At 40.2% G+C, this 20,764-nt stretch overlaps 1 protein-coding gene across 1 annotated transcript in view; it reads left to right on the plus strand.

Moving 5' to 3' along the window:
- The first annotated feature begins 1,925 nt into the window (after positions 1-1,925).
- Positions 1,926-20,764, plus strand: part of map2k5 (mitogen-activated protein kinase kinase 5) — a 48,548-nt gene continuing 29,709 nt past the window's right edge. The window contains exons 1-9 of the mRNA XM_030765714.1: positions 1,926-2,346; positions 3,221-3,269; positions 5,442-5,509; positions 10,202-10,271; positions 11,357-11,397; positions 12,925-12,992; positions 13,277-13,325; positions 14,989-15,053; positions 20,288-20,327. Of these exons, the coding sequence (XP_030621574.1) occupies positions 2,215-2,346; positions 3,221-3,269; positions 5,442-5,509; positions 10,202-10,271; positions 11,357-11,397; positions 12,925-12,992; positions 13,277-13,325; positions 14,989-15,053; positions 20,288-20,327 (582 nt within the window). The 5' untranslated portion in view covers positions 1,926-2,214. The remainder of the gene's footprint in view (positions 2,347-3,220; positions 3,270-5,441; positions 5,510-10,201; positions 10,272-11,356; positions 11,398-12,924; positions 12,993-13,276; positions 13,326-14,988; positions 15,054-20,287; positions 20,328-20,764) is intronic.

The raw sequence follows: 20,764 nt of genomic DNA on the forward strand, positions 1-20,764 counted from the left end.
GGATGGTTCAACATTAAATAAGGTGAAGTCAAGGTTCAGTTGTGACCCTTGCTCAAATATAGAATTTATAAATTATTTTATGACAAAACAGCTATTTAAGGGGTTCAGAATGGGGCTATTTTAGGAGGGTTGGTGGAATGGAGAGAGAGCGAGAGAGAGAGAGAGATTTCACAGACCTTTATAATTCTCTAATATTTTTGTGTTTAGTCTAACTCAGCTGTTTGAAAGTAAGCAGCATTGCTTCCTTGTTGTAACAGGATAAGGACTGAAAAAAAAGCTTAAATGATTGATGAAAGTTGTAAAACATTCCAAGAGAACAGAAAGGAGATCATTCTGTTCCTACTGGCAGTGCACTCTGTAAACTTTGTTTTCTTTCTTTCCCGACTGCAGAAAGTTAAATAACTACAACTCATATGTCAGAAGTGAAATTGAGCTCCCTCTTGGCTAAACAGCTTGTCAATACAGAAGAAGAGTGACTGGTGTGAGTTTGGGCTGATAAAATGGCTTTTAATTACCAGACACGGGATGTTTTCCCTTCACTGTGTGCTCTCCTCCTCCCGTCTCCCTCTCAGCAAATGGAAGACTTTGATTTCTGATAATTGCGATTGCTGACTTGGCGTGCCTTTCCCTTACACCATGCCCTCAGCAGGTCTCTTTGACAAACTGCCATTGAGATTCCCTGCCCTATCTGTACTTTGCTGCTGAAAGCATTAACCCAGCTCTCTTGCTTATGCCTTTAGTCTCTTTTTTTTTTTCCTCCTACCAATTAGATAAAGTCATAATTACTTGTTCTACAAGGCAGTAAATAGTGGCACACTTGTTGTGGATACTACTCCAAATGGCCGTCATCTGGTTAAATAATACTACTTTCATATTTTTGTGTGTTTCTACACGCAGTAATGGGATTGTGAAACCACTCTTCATTATGATAGACTGGTTATTCACAGTAAAAAGCTGTGTATTTTGTATATTTTCTTTTGTATAATCGGTGATATTGTCTAATAATCCAACTAATGGTCTTTAATGAGGCTTTGCAAGCGCAACTAAATCAAAAGCTCTTTATTTGACTTGTATTTTGGGGAGAGGAAGAAAAGGATTTCAGTGTATTGAGTGGAACTTCATTCAGTGTACTTGAGCTGAGCTTTTATCTTTTGTTGGTCTACAAAGTGGACACAGGGAATGTTAAGAATGGCATTCTTTCATCCCCCATTAAGCCTCTGAATGTTGTTGTACTGCAGGTGCAGAGTCTGGTTCTGATAATGCAGAGGGCAATCATGGGCAGATGACATTGTTTTAAGGTTTGATGTGTAATTCAATCTTCTACTGCCATGTGCTGATCACTTTACTTTTCTATTTCAGTGGGAAATGTTTGAGGGATGTGGACCGTGCCTAAACTATTGAGCATTATCATGCTCATCCTAGGCCAACTGTGCGAGGTAGATTGCATGAGCTTCTAATGCTTTGTTGCACATTAATGGGAAATGAAACTCAGACATCAGTGTCCATGACTGAATGGCTGAATGACTCCTATATTCAACAAGAAACTGGGTGCTCAATTCAGCAACACACTCAACAACAACAACAACAATAATAATAATGATATGAGAGGTAATTGTTACTTGGAGTGGAAGGTACTAGGTTTTCTAACAGAAAGATCAACAAAACATGCATATCATACTGTATGACACAGTAAACTTAATCAATCAAATAATGTAATGAGCTCAGGCTCATTTAAACAAATGATAATACTGAATAAATCGTCACATAACGAATGATGAGAGGGCTCTACTCTGTTGACACTGTATGTTACGCCCATTTTGGAGCAGTCTGCATGGTCTAAAGACAAATGAAACAAAATTCTATGGTGTTTTAGTCTTTTCCGGGTCAACCGTAATACTTCCGGTATACTTCCCTTTACCAAGAGTTGTGACAGATAGTCAACTAGCTAGTCAAAGGAAATAAAATTAAACCGATACTCCGGCAAGTTGAAATTGCTAGTATTTTCTATCCGTAACGAGGCGTTTTAGGCTCAATTCATGTCTGTGATGATGTGTTGCTTGCGTAATAAATGAAATGACTGCCAAACGTTTAGAAAGGAAGCTAAGTTGCACTAGCTAAATAGCAAGCTAACAAGCTAATTGTACCAAAACTGGGATGCAGAGCTGAGAGACCAACGGCATTAATTCAGAGTATGCTTTTACCTATGCGTTTGTTATGCTTTTACTCGTTTTGAATAACTTCTACACCATGGACACGCAAGGGATTGTGATTCGAATAAAGACACCCATGGGAGATATGGACTCTACAGTGGACTGCCCATCACTTCTCAGCTTTAACGATTTACTGGTAAGCAGACTATAAAGGACCTTGTTATGGAGGACACAGGATTCCCACGAAACGAAAATCCTGGGAAAGTGGTGCAATAATGCGGTCATGTTTTCCTGGGCTGTTATAGTTATGGAAATGATGTATTCTGCGAATACTTCTTCCATGTTCATGTGTCCTTGCTGTTCAAGTCATCAGTCAAAGTCATCAATTTAGTCTCTGACTTGATATGAACATGTATCATGCGTCATACTATGAAATGCCTCGGAGAAGTTTTGATATTTCAGACGTATGTCAACATATTTGTGAACCCTGAAGCTATTGACTTTTGAATTCTGGCATGTCATAGTTAGTGCGAGTCCCTGAAGGTGAACAGTCGATATGTCATAACCACTTAACGGTTCAACTCTTCATATGACAGGTATTCATTCTTGGTCGTTGTTTACTGTAAAGATGTGGACCTCCTCTGTCGGGCCCTTCAGCCAGTATGATGTCTCAGTCGTTGCCAGTTTTAAGTCTAAAACAAAAAACTAAAGCAAAACCTGCACACTGGTAAAATGACGCATTTTTGATTTGAGGACTAGGCTTTTTAAAAACGATGTTTATTTACTTATTTTTACAGCCAGTATTGGAAATAGTTGTCATCTTTACAGCTTATTGCTTCACATTCTCTTCTCCTCCCACTTATACAGTTTTCTGAGAATGATCATATTTTGACTGATGTCATATAAATGTCATGCTTCACTACTGTCCAAACATCAGAAATTAACACTGCAGTTGTACTGTTTGCAGTCTGCTTTTCATGTACTGGAGTTATCGGAGATAAAGTGCCTTTTTGAACCATTAAAGTCAAAGTACAGGTGTGCTATTAAAAACTGTTTTGTTTTCTCTGAAGGGTGCTATAAAGGACGTCATGCCTGAAGCCACAATAACAGCATTTGAATGTAAGTACCTGGTTAATAGAACCCTTACAGAGGCGATAATCTAATAAAGAACCGATTATTCACTTTTGTGTAATCATAGCCTAGACTGATAGATTGCTGTTAATTACACTCACTGTTTTTTTCCAGCACAGTCAGGCTGTTTGTTGTATCAAAAAATCACAAAGTTAATTAAATAGCTTGTGTGTTCAAATGTCCAGTCAAATGTTATTACGTGTCTGTCTATATTTGATAAAATGAACGAATCAACTAGGCCTCCATAATGAATATTTTGGTAGATAAATACATTATGTTATTCCCATGATGGATTGGGTATGGATTTTGATTTTTAAAGTCAAAATAACTCAGTGTAACTGTGACATTGCGTTCTGTATCATAAGGTTGAGTTGTAATCGTCACATTTTCCCCTATGAACATAGTTTGCTGATTTGTTTTTTTTCTTCGTGGTTCTGTATAGCTTGAAATTCCTCTCCTACAAGGACAGGTTCAACAAGTTCTAGGATGCATTCAGTAAACAGAATAGAAACTACAGGGTATTTGATCATGTAGCCTCAGTGTCATTCTTGTTCAAGACATTTGTTGGGTTGAGCTTATCGGATATTTTGTGCACAGAGCTTGAGACATGGAGTGTGTTTCATGCCCTTGAGTGGATTTAAATATGGAGAGTCAAGGCTATGTAGTTGCTTGGGCTGTTGAATCCTGAAGTGGTTTGCTGCAAGTGGTTGAGTATTAGGCTAAATTTATGCATATTTCATGTAGGCATTATCTGTGTAGCGGCAAATGGAATAGACTTATGTGTGTATGCCATGGATTACATTGTTGTCTCATTTCTACTATGAATACTTAAAAGATAAAATGTCTGGTGATGGGAAACCTTGCCCGCTTAAGCATCTGTAAATTTTCCATCATGTTCTTATTGTGGGCCAAGCAGCGAAGCTGCGTAGGTACCCACTGTGTTTCTACCTTTTCTCCATCATCTTCTTCTTCCTTTTCTTTTTCCCCCGGTCACCCGATTCCTTTCACCAAGTTTAATGTCTGTGCTTCGAGTGCTCTAGCGCCAACAAGGGGTCAAAGTTGGAAGTGCATTTACGCACATAACTTTTGAACCGTATGTCTGATTTTCAAAAATGAGGTACCATTGAATTCTTTTGTTCAAGCCGAGTTCAACACTATGCCGCCAGTTTCCACCATATTGCATGATTTTATGAAAAATGTAAAAAATTTCACAGCCCGCAAATTTTGTCCAGTCTTCCCAAAAATTGGCACAGATGATCTTCAGACCAGGCCTCACAAAAGTTATTGGTTGGCTTTTTGATTTACAAAAGCATTCATCGATTACATCCAATTGAAATCAGCGGCAAAGCCCCCCAAACAGGAGGTGAAGGCATGTCTCAACAACACTTTGACGTATTGACACCAAATTTGGTATATGGACTCAGGACGCCTTCCTGAGGATGTGCAAAGGATTTTGTGTCATTTGACCACTGGGGAACGCTACAATAAGCAAGAACAGTGTTACGCCTCATAAGTCTTGATGTGTTTCTCTTAACAAAAGTGATTCTTGTGTCAGCTCAGTTGACCTAAAACTGCTGGACTGCTTGGCCCCCTCATTGCTGCTTGCAGATATATTTAAATAAGTGTTTCCTGTTGATGTTCATATTATGTGTTTATTCGATTAATTCTAATTCTAGTTTTCTTCACCAAAGACCTGAGGAAATAGACATTGCCGCCAGACCTTATGAAATGATTCCGCAAGCTTCATAGAAATTTTTTGTATGTTTGTTTGTTTTAATCTGCATTATCATCTGTCCTTAAGTCAATGCTACTGATCAGGTAGCATTGACTCAAGTCTTTTGGGGCAAGTTTTCTCTTATTAAAAAAGATGTGGATATGATATACGTATGAAATTCCAAAGTGGGTAGTATTTTTTTATATACTTGTCAGTTATCATTACAGTCACATGTATATACTGAGATGTAGTGGTAGAAAAGAGCAAATATATGAATCATTATATCACAAATTAAATCTGAGACCTCTCTTCTATATGAGAGGAACCAATACTGATAGGCAGTGTTTTTAAATTACACATGCCTATTCCAGATGAAATGTCTATCTATTCAGAGTTGTAAAATGATTTAGGGGAAATAATATCAGAAATGTATTTATCTTTCACAGATGAGGATGAGGTGGGTGATAGAATCACAGTTCGAAGTGATGAAGAACTCAAAGCCATGTTATCATATGTAAGTATTCTCTTATTAAAGGCTTCCCATAAGACTTTTGTTTCCTTTTTTCAATTTTCAATTTTAGACGTACGTAGTGACCTCCAACAAATGAAAAGCTCACATTTGAAGTGAATATTCTATCTACGTTTCTACAATATTCTATCTACATAAAGTGAAGCAATAGTTTGTGTCAAAAAAGCAAAAGCTATTAAAAATCTATTACTACAGAATTATTCACCCCTGTGGCAAAATGTTCTCATTACTTAGCAGATTGACGGGGATGACAAGTAGCTACATATTTCTTTTCATTTCCAATCTCTTCATCTTTTCCCTGTTTGGCTGTCTCCACGGCAACTTATGACCTCGATCTGACTCTAGCCCTCTTTTTTAAATGAGACGTGGCATTAACCAGGAGCAACAAAAAAGACACATTATGTATACAGTATTCTTCTTATGTATTTTATTAACTTGGGCGACAAAAACGGTTGGAGGAGTAATTTCTTAGTGAACGTTGTATGCAGATATTTTCAAATAAATTGAAAGAAAGTGCTATTCAGTGGTGATTGTCTCTCCTCAGTATATAAATGAACTGTTCTATTATGCATATATGAAGCTTTCATTATATTGCATTACTCTGTGATGAATTATAAAGTCACTGTAACTTTCAAAAAAAACCCTTTTTGAGTATTGTTGTACTTGGTTTGTTAATCTGCATCCATGGTTTCAGTTTTCCACTTAGTATTAAACTTCTATACAATGCGTTCTTCAGTAGTTACTGCTCACATTGTGGGCATTAAGACTAATGACTTGTAATGGTTTCTCCATGAGGTACAGTGAGAGCTAAATGAACTATCAACTTTTATTATTTATTACCCAGTACTTAAAGTTTCGCCTCATTAAAAAAACAGCCCCCATGGGCAGGGAGATTTTTCAACATCTACTTTCTTCTGGGGCTGTCTTTCACCCTGCCATCAGTTCACCATGATTCCTAACTTGCCACAGGCTCCGTCACCCCTGTTTTTTATTCCACAAGAAAACATCGCTCATGTTAATTATCAATTTCAAATGCTCTGTTATTTTTCAAAGCTGTGGCGCTTTGTTCAATGAATTAATACTTGAAGGTTAGCCATAGACGCTGATATGTTTGACTGCTATGAGTGCTACAATAGAACATGTGTATCTCATTTCAGTGTTAATTATTACACTGCCTTCTATTTTTCTGTGTTTTACTGATTTTGAGATAGGGACAGCAATAGAGGTGTTTTAGAATATTTTTCTAAAAATTCTTCAGCAACACAAACCAGTTAAATTAGTTACTGTTTGGCAAATACTGACACAGCAAAAGAGAAGAGCACACCCAGTGAATGAATTTTACCTTTGTAAAATTGGGTGTATTGACGGAAACGCTTTCAAAATTTGAAAAAAAGAGGTGGCAGCTGGCTGTGGTACATGTGGTTGGAAGGAACTGTGACTGTCTGCTTGCTTCTAGATAATTCCATTGCAAAACCCACCTGGCTCAAAACACACACACACACACACACACATGTACCGCTCGCTCGCTCGCACACACATTGCTTTGCTCACGTATTTTGTCTGCCGCTTAAGCGTGTCCAATTTTTCTTCAAATGAGTTGCAGCATTCTATAATGGTTTGTTCTTCCTCTTGGGATAAGAGTGTGTGAGAAAGCTGCTGATTGAAGGAGAATTTGTTATACAGGTATAAGGTAGACTTTATGGGGGTCTTATGCAATGCTAATGCATTTTAGCTATCATTGTATTCTTATTCAAAGCGAGGGACTTTTTGCCACGGTGGCTGCGGAGACTCCACTGAGACCTGTGTGAATTTGCTTTCATGTCATTAATTCCAGATGAGAGCACTGCTATTATATTGAATTAATAGGAATTAAAAAAAAACGCCTGCTTTTGAAGGTGGTTAAGCAAGCAATTCATTTTACTCTCCTGTGGCTACTACCCTTGAAATTGACACATAGAGAGATTGAGCGCTGAACTGGGCGAAGCCGGGACAGGACCCGACGTGACCTCTGTTGTTTGCCCAGCAAGTCACTCGTCTCTCACACACACACACACACACACACACACAACACATTTATGACAGTTCAATCACAATAACGCTTCTTTTCATCTTTTAGGTAAGATTAAAATATGTAGTCGTTGCTCGTATTACAAACCAAGTAAAAAGAGTATGTAAATAGTTTTTAAGTTTCAATCCACAATCATGCTTATTCACCTGGCAAATGTGAATTCATCAAGATGTTTTGATTTGATATTCCTTAACACACAGGTAGATGTTTGAAAAAGACATTTGAATGTGACTTTGCTGGGAACCTTGGCCAGTCGTGGGAGACAGGGCATTCATTATACCAGATCTGGACCTGGAGGAAAGAGCTTGAGTTGAAAGTTAAAGACAGACCCGTGTCAGAGTGTGTCATGTGACCTGCCACCTCTCCGTTCCCTCAGTCTCAGCTCTCTAATTGAGGAGCACTCCTGTTCCAGGACCTGTTAATGATGATTGGGCTCCTACAGGAGCTGAACCCTGCCTCTACTCTCCCCTCAGGCTGGGAGCACGCTGGATGTGATCAAACTGGGTTTAGTTATTGTCCAACAAAGGGGAATTTCTTTTAATACACTGTTACAGATTAGTGGGTAATTGCAGTCCCTAATCAATAAAGTAGCCAAGTGGAAAATTAAAGGTGTGTAGTGGTACTGTGTGTGTATGTGTGAGAGAGGGGGAGGAACACACACACACACACACACGTGTGTTTGAGGAAGGAGGCGTTGTTCGATGTGACAGTGCCCGTGGGTCTGAAAGGAGAAAGATGGAGAGAAAGAGAGTGAGAGCGGAACACAGTGGAGAGGTGACAGTGATAAATAGGGCTTTTAATAACAGCTGCAGCAGCACAGGGCAACCATTGCATGCATACACACACACACATGCACACGCACGCACACCATGCCCAGCTTTCTCTTCTGAACATGTTCATATGTACACTAATGTCTTTGTGCCACCCTGGGTGCTGTTACACTGCACTGCTGGTCATGGTGAATGTACATAAACCTGTTCTAAGTGACTGAAGCTCGTTTAGGCTTGCTCCTGACCCCCATTATTCTCTCTCTCTTACACGAGTACACACACATACACACACACACACACACACACACACACACCTCCTCCCTCTGCTTGCATCCATCTGTGCCTGTGGTTTAAAATGGCCTGATTGTCTGTGATGGGCCGGCTGTGTTTGGGCACAAAGGTCTCATGCTTACAAAAAGCAGGAGGGAGGGAGGGGTGGCTAAGCTTTCTGCCAGATGGTTTTGTTAACTGAAACATCAATTGAGGTGTGCTTTTGGCAGGAGGCTGGGGATGTGTCAAAGAGAGAGGGCTGTTGGTTGGCTGACGGTGACCGGGAATATGTCGGGTTAATGTTAGCACTAGCCTCGACAGCCCCTTTGGATGCTGGGATCAGCCTTTCACTCTTTGACACCCCCCCCCCCCCCCCCCCCCCACAAGGACAACAAAGCCGTGTCAAATTTAACCTCTCAACAAAACAATATCCCACCTCTGGCCAAGTAGAGTAGAGTGATCCAAGAAAAGACTAGGATGTCTCCATCTCGAACATTGTGCCACCTCGATGAACTCCAGGAGCATCGTGGTTGCAGACCTTTTGTCGACCTCAGTGAAGTTTGGTCTTTTGACTTCTATGTAAGGTTTACAATAACTCCCTCAACCTCGTTGTTTTCCAGCTTTAGGACACCAAATCTGCTTAATCTTCAACAGTTCTGGAACTAGATTCAGTCTAAGGAGATTCGGTCTAACTCAAGAGATTCGGTCTAACTCGAAGAGATTCAGTCTAACTCACTGATGGGGTAATGATGGGACTCTGGGTCATTGTTTGTATGAGTAGCTCGTTATGTTTTTAATCAGACCTGTAGGTTAGGCTCATTTTTGAGTTAGAGGACAAAGAAATTTTTGTTTTTCTTCTTTTTCCAGACCTGTTCATTTGTCGTCAAACATTCTATGAACAGTATCCCATTAAAGCATGATATTGTCTGATTTGAAGTCGTTTTAGATTTACCTTTTGTTTGTACTTTGCGATTACATTGTGAAGTTTTCTCTGTCCATGCTAATGTGCTTGTGGGAAGCCACAGTTTATTTGTGGCTATCGTAATGTATAAGGTAATTAAAAGGGAGGCGTTGCCGGCAGAATGCCATGGCATCACATTGAAACAAATAGCCTTTCACTGCTTTTGACAGCTCAGTGATTGCAGTGTACCTGGCAGGCACTACAAGACATGAATCAATAAAGAGTAAATTTCCCATTAAAGAAAGATTACCAAGACAGCCAGCAAGACTCATTCAGCAATGCCCTCTCTCTCTCTCTCTCTCTCTCTCTCTCTCTGTATCAAGTACACATAGACAGTTGGAGTTGAAATATGAAATTGTACTACTACAGAGATATTGATGTTTCTGTTTGTAAATAAAGTTTTGAATGTGTCCTTATTTGATTTGTCAGGCAGCATTTATATAGTATAAAACTGCAATATCATTTTATGGCGAATGGTGAATAAATATTATGCATTTTTTAACAGAGCAGCTAAATTTCAGTGATTTTTTTTTTTACCTGTTTTGAAATGAATAAGCAGTGGTCTTTCTTCTCTCTCTCTCTCTCTCTCTCTCTCTCTCTTTGTATAGTACTGCAGCACAGTGATGGAGCAACGAATGAATGGACTACTACCAGAGCCACTCCAAATTTTTCCTCGAGGTATCGAAAGAGAATGTGTGTGTGTGTGTGTGTGTTTCTTTGTGCTGATTCCAACAAAACAAAATTACAGTTAAGCACTGTAACTGTAAACATGCCTGAGGCACATCCTGTATAAAATGTCATACCCAGCACTGTGTCTTAGCTACCCAGACAGACCTGGCTGGAATGTAGTGTATAAATCTATACCGGCCAGCCTTACTGGGCAAACTGGGTTTCATTGTAGGCTAAACACTTACACTGTCATTCACAGAGATCAATGAATCTATATTAACACCCATTGGCATAGATTTTATTGGTATTGTAGTTAGGGACTGTGTTACATCTTGATGTCTAAAGAGCACAATGCCCCGATGTTTCTCTTTTGTGTAGAGACTGTCATGCCTGTTCCAGTGTGCTCAAACAGTCAGTGCCTTTGAACATTTTAACGTGCTGAATATTGAAGGCCAGAGCCAGCTTGAATGGAGCGTCTTTGTAAAGCAGATGGGAATGTTTGACTCAGAAGGACAGCCCTGTTTGTGTGTCCTCATCTGTCTGTGCATACGTACACAATGACACAATGTGTATATATGTATTGGTATATCTATCTATTTTTTTTTTTTCCCACATGTTTTAGCAGTGTAAGAATGAATTGATACCCCCAGTTTGTAACCAGTATTCATTGTTCCATGTCATATAGAAATATGATTGAGAACCACGGCCACAGTTTGTATGTGCGTAAATTCCTAATGTGAAAGTGTAAAGTGTAATTGACCATCATTAGTTTGGGGTGTGTGTGTGTGTGTGTGTGTGTTTGTGTTTTATTTGCGTTTCTGTATCTCTGTGACCATATAACGCATAACCTATTGCACGAGCATAAATGATAGTGTGGCGACAGTGCCGTGGGTGCAGTGTCAGCCCAGTTCTGTCTCAGACAGTCACCTCTGCGTGAGAGCGTCTGGTTCCCTTCTGCCGGTCTCCTGAGTGGAGGCTCAGTCACTCTCTCCGCTCATGTCCCACTCATCCTCATTTCTTTTTAAACGATTCCTCCTCAGCACATTTGTAAATGGTCCTGATGTGTTCTACAATTTAGTCAATTACTTTTTCAGCCGGCAAGACCCCTGGGATCCGCAACATACATGGCCTGAAGGTAACCATTTCAATAATTGTTTCAGGAAAGTTGGCTATGGATTGGTTATGCTGTGTTCCACTTATTGAAATGTCAATTGAAGTCACGAAACCCCTTCTGTTTCTCCTCCGCTTTATATATAAATATGTAGATGAAAAGAGATCTCTCTCTCCTTCTCTCTCTCTCTCTCTCTCTCTCTCTCCCTCCCTCTCTTTCTCTATCTATCTATCTATCTATCTATCTATCTATCTATCTATCTATCTATCTATCTATCTATCTATCTATCTATCTACCATTTTCTTTCTCTCCTTTTTTCTCTTCATCTCTTCTGTTGGGTGCTGTTAGGACTTGAATATTGTGTTGTAAAAAGTTTTTAATTTGAATTTCATGCATCTGGAATTTGAGACAGTTGGTTAAAACAGATTAAGGCGTTCATCTTTAAATCAGCACAGTTGAAGAATGGAGCCATGCCTCCTTCATTACGCTGGATCCCTTTGAAAAGAGCGTGCTCAAAACATGTGTCACATACTTAAGTCTTTAAAAAAAACAACAAAACATTTGAATTCTCTCTATGTGTCTCAAACATTACCACTTCCCTAAGTTCATTGTGTGTTATTATAATTTAAACTTTGATTAGTGTTTGTTGTGGTTATTTACACATTGATAACTTTCATTTACTGGCACTGTATAATATGACAGCCTTAAGCAGAAGCTAGACAGTGCTTCACCTCAGTGTCCACAGCTCAAAACACAAAGTGTGTCAACTGCAGGGACCCAGATTATATACCCAGATTATATACTTGCAAATCATGGAGGTAGTTCACACATTTGCTCTTTTGAAACATGTTTGTACTGTTTGTAAACAGTACCCTGATTCTGTAGATAATATCTCTTTCTTTTTTCTAATTTGTTCTGTAAGCTTCAGAACTTAGTGTTTGTTTTCACAGGCAACGTTGAACTCTCTTAACTTTCGTCTCTCGTTCAGTGTAAGATTAATTGGCTTAGAAACACGTTTTTAAAAAGTGCATGTATTTAAACGAGGTCCTCACAGGCACTAATTAAGAAGAGAATCTGTGCTTTACCGGACTACACATGATGACCTATTGACCTCAATTAAGCAAGTTATTTTTAGTTATTTTCCGCAAGGGATTTTTTCCCTTTTCTTCTTCCTTTGTAGTGGTAAAAAGTGGATCTTTCAGTGAGCACCCTTGTGAAAACGTCTCTTTAACTAATGGGAAAAAGGACTCCGGATGGCGACTTAACATTCAATTTTTTTGTACATTCAGTTTTCAAAATCCAAGGATGTTTTAAATCGTCACTTTAATTTCCCCCTCTGTTATCTGAGCGTCTCATTCTCCTGGTGTTCTTTCTCTCTCTCTCTCTCTCTCTTTATCTCCCTCTTCCTCTCCTTCTCCCTCTGTATATGTCTCTGTGTTTTAAAAGCCAATTAACCTTGCAACTGAACTGAGGGGTTTGCTGGAGAATCTTAGCAGGCTTTATTAGTTCCCTGGTAGTCCTAAGCCCTGTGTCTTGTGTTTGTCCCTGTAGGTAAACACTCGGCCTGGATCCACCAATAGCCGAAGTCACTCTGCGTCAGATAGTCTGTCCAACAACAGGTGAGCATGGGGAGAGTATTAACTGGACATCCGGCATCAGAGCATTAGTTGTGCTGATGATACAGTGTCACTGAGTCAAACACGGGGTAAAATGAGGTAGCGGGACGAATGTTTTGCGTTTTGTTTCTCAGATGCTTGTTAAAGTTTTTGTGAATGTCATTGTTTATGCTGAAATAATTGAACCAGAATTTCACAGTTTGTCAGATCATTAGCTCTTCTACATCAGATAGAATTCTGAAGTCTTTTTTTGTTTGTTTGTTTGTTGGTTTGTTTCCTTTGAGCAGTTTAAAGAAGTCCTCAGCTGAGTTAAAGAAGATCTTGACCAACGGACAGGTATGGTGGGATACAACATCCGTCTCTGTCTCTCTTTCTTTTTTCCCCTTTCCTCTTTACAGAGCTGGGGACATTCTTTCAGTCATGAGACCTCCCCTTATTATACTTTTATAATATGAAACTATTGATTACAGAGTTACTTCACAGTATTACTGCAGTCCATCATGCTATATGAGAGCAGTCAGTCCATGAGGAACTCGTGCTGATTGGCTGTCTCCTGCAGGCGGCTTGACAGCCACGAGCCCTGTCCTGTTAGAGTCTATTGACCGGGACACGCCTGTCCCCAATGAATCAGTACACTCGTATTGATTTTCCTCACGCTTTTGCTCTTCCTTTCACACCGTGGTCTGTCTGAGATCTTTATCTCGACCAATTAGAGACTTATCTATATTCATCACCTCCGCAGCTGAGTGCCTGGATCTGTATTATAGTCATTACCCCCCCCCCCACCCCCCCGCAAACGCACATTCACATACCCTCCTCTCCAAGCCCCATTTGAGGCCAACGGGGACAGGAGTGTGTCAGAAAGACAATTAAGTGAGCTGGTTCTCCAGGGACACCTGTAAGGCTATGGAGTAATAGAGCTGTTGGCCCCTCCCCTGACACTCGCACACACATACATGCCTCGCTAACACACTTTGACCTAATCAATGGGCCTAGAATGGAGAAAAATGCTACGTTACCACCTCCTCGCTTGTCCCTCTTGCCAAGTTTGACAAAATGAAGCTTGACAGCTGTGCGTCGGCTTCATATCAGCATGGGCTTGGGGGGGGGGAAATACTTGTCTGCCGATGGAGGCAGTTATTGACAAGGTGCCTGCCCGCCCACCTAACCCTAATCAGATTGATTGTCACTGATTATGATATGATGTGAATTTCTGTGCCGTTAGGAGTAAGTTAGGGCAGCCCGGTAGCAATATTTCAAACTGATTTAAAAAATAAATAAATAAAAAAATAGGAATAAACTGTGTTAAAATAACTAAATCACTCATGTATACCTATTCTGACAGCTGGAGAGATATCCATGTTCAATTGCTAGGGGGTGACTTATGTATGTGTGGTTTAAAAACCCCTTTTTTATGCAGATTATTTATGGCATAGTAGGAGACCATAGTCATACTCCTCATGAAGTAAATGAGTGGTACGAATCAGTATTGTACGGCCAACTTATCCAAGTTATTTGATTATTGCTAACGTGGACCCTCGTTGTGTATGCGTCCGTGTGCGTGCGTGTGTGTATGTGTGCATGCGTGTTTGTGTGTGTACGCGAAAGAGAAAGACGGAGAATGGTTTTGTGTGTTATACCAACACAAGGAAATACAGACATCTCCCCAGTGAACCGCGGTCGGCAGGGGCCATATTGTATTCTCCTGTTTTGACACCTTTTATCAAAGTCGAACGAGACGACACAGGCAAACAAATCGTCATTAAACTTTCCATCACTCCCGTCCCGGCTATTGTCCTTTTATAAATTGGACAGCAAATGTCGTATTGATCTTCCTGCTCTCTGCCGCTGAACTTGAAATGACCTGCTTGCCTGTCTAGTTGTTTATGGCTTCCAGTAGCATTTTTTCCCCTATGATATTTTCTGTCCCTTAGCGGTTTTCTCTCTCTTTCTGTCCGTGCTCCCTAACTGTCTAACACTCCTTCCCTCTCTCTCTTAGATAAATGAACAAGACATCCAGTACCAGGAACAGCTTGGCCACGGGAACGGAGGAACTGTGTATAAGTGAGTGTGTTTGGGTTCATCATCACCAAAAATCTTAACTATACTGATCATGTTAATTCTCTCACTGGCCATCTAAAGTCATGGCTATTGAGTATGGTACTCCGAACATTAGTTTCTTGTTAAAAAAAAAACAAAAACAAAAGCTGAATTGCAAGAGAAGCCAGGACCTGTGCTGGATTTCATTGTTTATTTTGGGATATGAAGGTTGCTGAACGTATGTGATATTGATTTTGAAGTTGAGGAATGAGAGCTATTCCCCGTGACTCCTGAGCAGCCGGATTCTATTATGGCCGTGATGTATTATCAGCGCACGGGTGACATGACAGGGTGGCACGAGGTCGCCACGCTCAAATCTTACACCTCACCACGCTCCCACCCCACTCTCATCTTCATATCACAACTCTTGTCACCTCACTTCACTTCCTTCTACTGTTATTGAAAAGCTTTATTGAGATTGAAGTATTGATCACCTTTCAAGTTAACCTTGACTCTTTTTGCTGACACTTTTGAAAACCTAGATGCATTCTGATTGTCACCATGAATGAGAGTCATTGCATAGGTGTAGTGTTCTATTATTATGTTAAATAATGAAGGGGGTATCTTTTGAAGAAAAAAAAAAGATAGAATTGGATTTGAGAAGGAACTCTTGGCTTTTGGTGGTTCTGGAGAGTTCCGAGTTGTTTCTGCTATGCTGAGAGAGCCAATATTGCAACCCAAACAACTTTACAGTCAATGGAGCCCAGCACAAAATCCATACATTCCCACTTGCTGGGTTTTATGGGGCTTTGAGGGGAAAAAAAAAAAAACTGCTGATTTTTTTTTTTTCTTTGTTCCTTTGTTAACTGATTTTTTTTTTTTTTCTTACACAGTTTTTGTTTTTCGCCAACATGCACACAAGGCACTTTTCCAAGTTTGCTTTAGGAGAATGAGTTCATTCCACATGCGCTAGTGAGACCCCCTGAAATACTGGATCATGAAATTGGAAATTGCCAAGCCATTGTAATTCTGATTGTTCGCTGCCGTTAAATAGTATCTTAGTTTAGGGGTGTGACTGTTACGTTGTTCTTGAATTAGTCCTCTCGTGCTTTTCCAGGACAAGGACAAAAGACACAGCAGCTTATCCAATCAGGCATCTAATTAGTGCAAAGAAATGATTAAGAGCTCAGATGGAGCCTGCTGGTGCCACATAGTGTAGGATGGATAGCTTTTGGAACCTGATGCAATCGAAAAGGTTTTGTTCAAAGAGCAAAGGAGAAAGGGGCTCGGATTTTGTTTCAGAGCGCGTGTCGCTTTTTTTTCTTCCATTAAGAGAGCGAATTTCAAAATTTAAATTAAAATGTTCCAGTAAAATAAGTGATATTTCTTTTTTTTTGTCTTCAGTCCATTCTGGTAATTTCTCTCTCTAAGCACTAAAGAGTGTTGAATTTTGTAGATTGGCTGTATTGTGGTATGCATACATGCATGTTAGTATGCATACATGCATGTTAGTGTACGTGTTAAAGCTGCAGGAATGCATGCATATGTGTACACATATAAATTGTGTGTATACATGCATATGTGTGTACATGTATCGGTTTTAGAAGTGTATGGGTATGTGTGTAGATATATCGGTTTTAAAAGTGTATGGGTATGTGTGTGGGTATATAAGTTGTATAAGTGCATGTATATTGGTGTACATATAAAAGTTGTATAAGTACATGCATATGTGTGTACATATACAAGTGTACAGTCTGCAGAAGTGCTTGGATTAGCAAGGTTGTTATGGAGCCACTGGGTGAAAAGTAATATAATTTAGAGTAATGAAGTCCACTGTGTAATATATACGCTTTCAGCGGAATCCAGGCCACTCCTCCATCTGTCTGTACCTCCTGCTGTCCTCTCTCACCTCTAACTCTAAACACCCAGGCTTTATGTAAAACACTCAGCACCGTGACCGACACAGACACAGCAAGGTGCCTGGGGTATTACCTTAAATTGCTTTCCTTTTAAAAAAAAAAAAAATCTTTTTTTTTTTCCATAGGCCTTCATCTAATGTACAGGTCCCCTTGTAGTGTTATTATACGTCAAAGGCTGAAGTGTTCATACCTCTCTCTCTTGCTTACACAAACGTACTGTACATATATGCACATGGGGGAAAAAAAATAAAGCATAAACACACTCGGACTGGTCACAGGGGTATTAATAGCCCGATACAGAAAAGAAAACGCATCTCAGCAGTGTGCGTTATGAGAATGCTTCTTTCTAGATTGCCTCGGGGGGAGTTTTGGCCGCTGCATCTGGCAACCCTCTGATTTTATGCTGAGCTGTTTTGAGTGACTGGACCTGAGCTGCACCCTCTGTTTGACCTGTGACCTTGTTTATGAGGCCTAACCGTCTCAGCTCAATTGGATTGCAGTAACTCTGTAGTTATTGTCCTGTATTGTTGGCCTAGTGAGCCAGTTTGATGTGTCATGACGAACGGCCATTCTTATACAGACCATGTGATCGGTTCTTCAGATAGGCGGTTCAGTTAAGGTGAATTTTAGTCTTTGTCATGTACAGTAGTTACTGACTTACTGTTTTCAGTTTAAAACACCGCCCCCCCTCTCTCTCTGTCTTTCTCACTTTCTTTTCTCTCTTTTCTCTCCCTAAGTCATTTGCTTTTTTCCCTCTCTTTCTCTTCTCCAAAATAAGATGAGTTGTCTGAGAGACAGAGAGCAAAAGAAAGAGAGAAAGAGAGAAAGAGCGACAGAGAGGGAGAGAGAGGGATGCGGAGTGTCTGTGTGGCCTGTAACCCAAAGCTCACCTTGCTGTGAGTGCAGTCATGATTCTGGTCTGATGGCTGCGTTAGAGAGGGCCATGAATAGTGCATGACCAAGCTTTCATTACCACACGGCCTGGAGTGTAAATAAGATACAAGGGATGGGACACATTTACTGGGGTCAGGACAGCGTCGCTGGGGACGAGGAAGTCACCACGGTAACCTGGCCCTGACAACAGGGGCCAGTGGCTCTGAGTTTTTGTGTTTGGCTGGTCAGCAGTGTTCAGGTAGGGTCCATGGCTTAACCTGACATATGTGCATGTGGGCCACAGACCGTAAGCCTGACAGCAGTGTGGGCCGTCAAACCGTGCTCACTGGGACTGTAGCGTTCAGGTGGATTGGTGTTACTTTATGAAATTGCTGTTAGTTCCTCTTTAATCTTTGATCTTTTGATCATATAGTCCTCCAACTAATGTCTTTCTTTAGTCATACTGTTGCTGCCAGTTTTTAACAGACAGTGCAGCTATCAAAAATAGTAATTATACAACTTTTAGAACTTTTTTTGCTGTCTTTTTTTTTTTTTTGGATATCTTGATGTTTAAGTGGAACTGTTTCTGTGAAATAACAACAATGTTGTGAATGTAAGAGAGGTATTTTAACAAGTGGCTCCGATTCGAATGCCCCGTTTCCAGGCTTCACTCTAAAGTCTGACTTATCATTAATTAGACATCAGTTAAGTTCTTCATGTTAAGATCTCCAATTAAGTTCTTCATGTTTTTACTAAAGAGCTCTCTAGTCTTCGTCCCAGCCCTATTTAGCAATGGTCAGTTCTTGTTTCAAGAGGGAATAAGATATCAAATTGCAGTGTCAGACATGGATTCTTCATGTTTCTAAAAAAAAATGCCGATGTTTAAATACAGTTTAATGAATAGAAAAGAAGCCAACCTGTTTCAGTGGACTACCAGTTCAGTGGATTAAACTGATAAACTGATAAACTAGTGCATGTAGCAGCATTTTGGAGATCTCTCCCAAAATGCTGGATTGGGCAGAAAGGATAGAGTGTCTTTGGCCTAAATGGGGGAAGTTAGTCGTCTAGTCACTTAAAGGCGTCATTAATTAAAACGCTGGGTCGGTTACAAGGTGTCTGGGCAGGTAACCAGATCTCTCATCTCTTTTGCATTAATCACTCTCACACGTCGGAGACAGACGCAGTGTCTGCCACGCAGGTGAACTGGACTAGACCGCGTCTCAGCAGATACACTACAAACCATTTTACTGTCTTTGTTTGCCTTACCACCAATTCAGTATTTGACAATGTTTCATTGCTCTGAATTTGATGACAGCCATATTAAAGCTTCTCTGATCAAGTACAAAATACCTCCCCCCCCCACCCCAGTAGGGGCAGTGTAGCTTAAAAATGGACAGCACTCTTACTGTATACCACATTAGTGCCTCTGGCTGGATTCTGACACTGAGCTAAACTCACCTTTAAAAAGCATGCTCAGAATATCGCCTACTTCACTTCATTAATGGCCCGGGGTTTTTGACACGAGGATGCGTGGTCATGACAGGCTCTTGGAGCCCAGGCCTGTGTGTCAATGTCTGGTTCTGCAGTAAACCCGTCTCACGTTCAGACAGTCTGGTTCTGTCCGTTCTCTTCCGACCTCCATCCAGCCTCTGTCTGACGGTAGATTACCTCATGGAATGGGCTTTGGCTCTGGTGTTGGTTATGTAAACCAATCCTTCCCCACCTCTGCCACAGTAACCCAAACCCCCCGTCGGAATGAACGGGTATCATAATTAAATCATTGTGGCTTTGCCGTTAATTCACCTGTAACCCAAACCCTGTCTGGGAAAGCTCACACTGAACCCAGGCTGGGCCGATCAGCTGCCGAATGTGAGGAAATGCCTGATATCTGATGTTGGGGCCGGTTCAGACTCAGGTCAGACTTTCTTAGCACTAACATATTTAACATCCTATTTAAATTTGGTTTCTCTCAAATGAAGTTGCCGTCTCTTTCACTGTTATTATTAACAAACTCAAACAATAAAACAACCGCAGTACTGTAAAACAAAGCCTGCATCCACACATCTCTCCCATACTTCCTGTCATTTCATGTCAGTTACTTCACTGTAAGCTCTACAGGTGTCATTACATTTGAATTTTGTATGGATATAAACAGAATGTAGAGCTAACAGGGATTTGGAGAAAATTCCTGGTTAAAATAATCTGACTTTTTATATAAGTGAGACATAGAGAGCTGTTGTACTTGTATTGAAAGGTTTACTGTGTCAGACTGAGCACCGAGAGCTGAGAAAGACTCTCAGTTTGTTCATTCACACTCACAGTGATAGTATGATAATTGAGCAGTTAATGAATCTCTGTATGCTGTATTATAGTGCTTTAATTATGTGATTGAGTTAATGAATCTGTGTATGCTGTATCACAGTGCATTAATTGTGTGACTGAGTTGATATCTTTCTCTCTTTACAGAGCATTTCATCTTGTGGGAAAGAGACATTTAGCAGTGAAGGTAAGAGTAGATGCTATCTGTCCCTCACCTCTGCTAACCTTGCCAGAATACTATGAATTACCTGTCTGTCTTCACTTGCTTGTCCCTCGATTTTTCTTTGAGCAGCAAGCAGAATAAATAGTTTGAAACTCTGTAAAGTTATCCAAATCAACTGCTTTGTACAATGCATATAATGGTTTCCTTCCACACCATGTAAATAACAATTGGTTTGAATGTGTTCTGCTATAATAGAGCTCACTTCTCTCTATCTCTCTGCCTCTCTGCCTCTCTCTTTCTTCCACTTTCTTTTTTAGCCTTTAAATCGCAGATTTGTGTAATATGCTCTTACAATCACTGCTCAAGGCTGTTTGTCTGTTAGTTAGTGTTGTAATTCAATATGTATTTTGAAATGTCTTCCAAGATGTTATTCTTGCTTCCCAAAACCAGCATATGCATTC

Source organism: Chanos chanos, chromosome 2 (genome assembly GCF_902362185.1).
Source record: "Chanos chanos chromosome 2, fChaCha1.1, whole genome shotgun sequence".
NCBI lineage: Eukaryota > Metazoa > Chordata > Actinopteri > Gonorynchiformes > Chanidae > Chanos > Chanos chanos.